This window comes from Chelonoidis abingdonii, unplaced genomic scaffold (genome assembly GCF_003597395.2).
Source record: "Chelonoidis abingdonii isolate Lonesome George unplaced genomic scaffold, CheloAbing_2.0 scaffold0062, whole genome shotgun sequence".
NCBI classification, from domain to species: Eukaryota; Metazoa; Chordata; order Testudines; family Testudinidae; genus Chelonoidis; species Chelonoidis abingdonii.
The window spans coordinates 1-3,307 of NW_027424323.1; the positions used below are offsets into that span (position 1 = coordinate 1).

Genomic DNA, 3,307 nt, shown 5'->3' on the forward strand with positions numbered 1-3,307 from the left:
CGCCCGCCCCGCCCGCCGTGCTGCGGGTGCTGCGGGGCCACAGCCGCGGCGTCTCCGACTTCGCCTGGTCCCTCTCCAACGACGTGCTGGTCTCCACCTCGCTGGACGGCACCATGCGCATCTGGGCTGCCGGCGAGGGCAAGTGCATCCGCCAGATCCCCGACCCCGACGGCGCCGAGCTGCTCTGCTGCGTCTTCCAGCCCATGAACAACAACCTCACCGTGGTGAGCGCCTGCCCCCTAACCTGACCCCCAGCTCCCCTCTGGGCCCCCAGCCCAACCCCGACGGCGCCGAGCTGCTCTGCTGCGTCTTCCAGCTCATGAACAACCACCTCACCATGGTGAGCCACTGCCCGCCCCCCAACTGGCCCCCTAACCCAACCCCCAGCTCCCGTCCGGGCCCCCACCTGACCCCGACGGTGCCAAGCTGCTCTGCTGTCTTGCGGCCCATCAGCCCCTCCCATGAGGAGCTGGCTGGGGCCGGGGGCGGGAGAGGGCTGATGGCTCGGAGGCTCCCCCCGCAGGTGGGGAACGGGAAGCACAACCTGCACGTGGTGAACATCTCGACGGGGAAGAAGGTGAAGGGCGGGTCGAGCAAGCTGACGGGCCGAGTGCTGGCGCTCTCCTTCGATGCCCCCGGCCGCCTGCTCTGGGCCGGCGACGACCGCGGCAGTGTCTTCTCCTTCCTCTTCGACATGGCCACGGGTGAGCCACCCCCTGGGTGGGCGGGGGGCTGGGCTCCCCTTGCCCCCCCGCCCTAACCGCCGCCTCTGCCCCCACCCCACAGGGAAGCTGACCAAGGCCAAGCGACTGGTGGTGCAGGAGGGCAGCTCCATCACCAGCATCTCGGCCCGCTCCTGGGTCAGCCGGGAGGCCCGCGACCCCTCGCTGCTCATCAACGCCTGCCTCAACAAGCTGCTGCTATACCGGTGAGGGGCTCTGGGGGCTGCCATGGGGCAGGGCCCGGGAGGACCCCGGGAGAAGGGTGAGGGCGCTGTCTCCTAGCAGTCACTGGGGCATGCCGTGGGGCAGTTCAGGGGGTGCTTTCCCTGGCAGTCAGGGCTGTGTGCCAGAGGGTGCCATGAAGAGCGCAGGGGGTGCTTTCCCTGGCAGTCAGGACCAGGCGCGAGGAGGTCCCCTGGGCAGGGTGGAGGTGCTTTCCCTGGCAGTCCGGGCTGGGGAGTGCCATGGGGCAGGGCTGTGCGCCAGGGGGTGCTTTCCCTGGCAGTCAGGGCTGGGCGCCTGTGGGTGGGGCAGGTAGGCTCAGTGGGGGGGCCTGCCCCAGCTCACACCTGCTTTGCCCACAGGGTGGTGGACAACGAGGGGACCCTGCAGCTGAAGAGGAGTTTCCAGATCCAGCAGGGCTCCCACCCTGTGCGCAGCATCTTCTGCCCCCTCATGTCCTTCCGCCAGGGGGCCTGCGTGGGTAAGAGCCCCCCCACACACACCAGCAGGGGCCCATGGGGCAGCCCCCTCTGCTTGGTCCCTGGCCCCTCACCCCCACAATCCCCTGGGGCGCCGGAGCCAGCCCATGGTTTCTCAAGCTTGCTGCTCAGCTCCCTCCCAGAATCCTCTGAGGTGAGGGTGGGTGGATCAGTCCCCCCGGTTCTGACCCCCAGAACCCCAAGCTCTGCTCCTCCCTGGGGTTCCTGGGGCAGGCTTCTCCTCCCAGAGGGCTTGGTGGCAGAGGCCCCACCCTTGACTCCACCCCTAAAGGGATCTGCCTGCCAAGGCCATGCCCCACCCTGGGGTTCTCAGGGCTGGGGCCCCCCCAACTCTGCCCCTCAGGTTCCAAGCCCCACCCCTGACTCCGCCCCCTTGCAGTGACAGGCAGCGAGGACATGTGCGTCTACTTCTTCGACGTGGAGCGCGCCAGCCGGGCCATTGTGAACAAACTGCAGGGGCACAGTGCCGCCGTGCTGGGCGTCAGCTTCAACTGCGATGAGAGCCTGCTGGCCTCCAGCGACGCCAAGGGCATGGTCATCGTCTGGCGCCGCGAGCAGAAATAGGGCTCTCTGGCCCTGGCGGCTGAGGGGCCTGGGTGCCCTCTGACTCCATGTAACCCTTTGTGGTCCTTGCCCCCCGTCATGTCTTCTCCCTGGGGGTGGGGCCCCCCATGCTTCACTCGCTTCCTCCCTCCTGTGAGCCAGGATGCCTGGGTTCTCTTTCTGGCTTTGGCTGGTGGGGAGCCTCAGGCTGCTGGTGTGACTGGGGCAGGACCCAGAGCTGCTGGCCCCCCTGCTGACAAGGGGTTACATTATTTCCCCGGGGGGAATGTTACAGGGACAGGTTGCCATCAGTGGGCAGGTTGACCTACACCCCTGGTTGACGCTGCTGGCTCTGCCCAGATCCCTGGGGTGGGGGGCTATGCACATGCCCCCCTACCCCAGCCGTAGCCACAGACAGATGCAGCCTCTCGCAGTCAGTTCCCTGGGGCTGCCCTCACTCCCCTGGGGTATGCTGCTGGCATGTCCCTTTGGGTCATGGCTCCCACAGAGCCTCCGGCCTAGACAGCAGGACACCTGGGTTCCATGCCTGGGTCTAAGTCCCTCTGCCTCAGTTTCCCCATCAGTAGTAGAGGGCAAACGATACTAACAGGACGTGAGAGCCGCTGCTGGAAAGCGCTAGCAGAGGCTAAGCATTATTAGGGGCTCCTTCCTCTGCCTTGGTGACTGGTGCCTTCTGCTGTCCCGTTCTCCCCCCTCTCCCCCCCCGACTCGATACCCCACAGGTCCCAGCCTCCAGAAGGCCAGGTTCTCGGAGGGGTGGATTTAGGCAGCTGAGGTTCCTGCCCTGACCTGTGCCAGCGGTGCTGGAGAAGGGTTCCCATTCTGATGCCAGCATGGGAGGGATGGCCAGGGCTGGGCATATCTGGGGGGCCCTGTCTCACCTTCCACACAGATAACATCTAGGGCCTGGACCAGTCCCCAAACTGAGAGTGTAAAAGGACAGTCTGCCCAGCACTGAGAGGCAACCACCTCTGGGGCGGGGCAGCTAGGGAACAGCTGTGTATAACGCATCATGGGGCAGCTTGCCCAGCACTGACAATGCAGCAACCTCTGGGATGGGACACCTGGGGAACAGCCACACAACAAAACTGTCAGCCAGTTTAGGATAGAAAGTGAAGCAAACTCTTCCATCTGAGTTAGTTAAATCCATATAATCTTTTCTTTGCACTAAGAGGTTGGAATTAAACAGACAGCCCCCCTCCCCCTTCCCTCTCCCCCTCCCCCTCCAATTCTCCAGCCATTATAACCATGGGGCACTGTTCCCACAAGCCAGAATAATCAGATACCATCACCAGGTGC

At 65.0% G+C, this 3,307-nt stretch overlaps 1 protein-coding gene across 2 annotated transcripts; it reads left to right on the forward strand.

Moving 5' to 3' along the window:
* Positions 1 to 28: 28 nt before the first annotated feature.
* On the forward strand, positions 29 to 3,211 carry LOC116820110 (WD repeat-containing protein 13). Of its 2 annotated transcripts, none has more exons than XM_032772346.2 (5): positions 29 to 224; positions 524 to 704; positions 787 to 928; positions 1,307 to 1,425; positions 1,824 to 3,211. In XM_032772346.2, the coding sequence occupies exons 1-5, from the start codon at positions 114 to 116 to the stop codon at positions 2,006 to 2,008; spliced, it is 738 nt and encodes a 245-aa protein (XP_032628237.2). In that variant the 5' UTR covers positions 29 to 113; the 3' UTR covers positions 2,009 to 3,211. The 2 variants fall into 2 exon arrangements, with proteins under 2 accessions (XP_032628237.2, XP_074917472.1); XM_075061371.1 differs by having other exon boundaries at positions 132 to 340.
* Positions 3,212 to 3,307: the final 96 nt, after the last annotated feature.

What these genes read in the sequence shown, in the direction of transcription:
- LOC116820110 (XM_032772346.2), top strand. Translation starts at nt 114, where the DNA reads ATGCGCATCTGGGCTGCCGGCGAGGGCAAGTGCATCCGCCAGATCCCC. An exon ending in TGAACAACAACCTCACCGTG is followed by an intron (nt 225 to 523) that starts GTGAGCGCCTGC and finishes CTCCCCCCGCAG; the next exon opens with GTGGGGAACGGGAAGCACAA. An exon ending in CCTCTTCGACATGGCCACGG is followed by an intron (nt 705 to 786) that starts GTGAGCCACCCC and finishes CCCACCCCACAG; the next exon opens with GGAAGCTGACCAAGGCCAAG.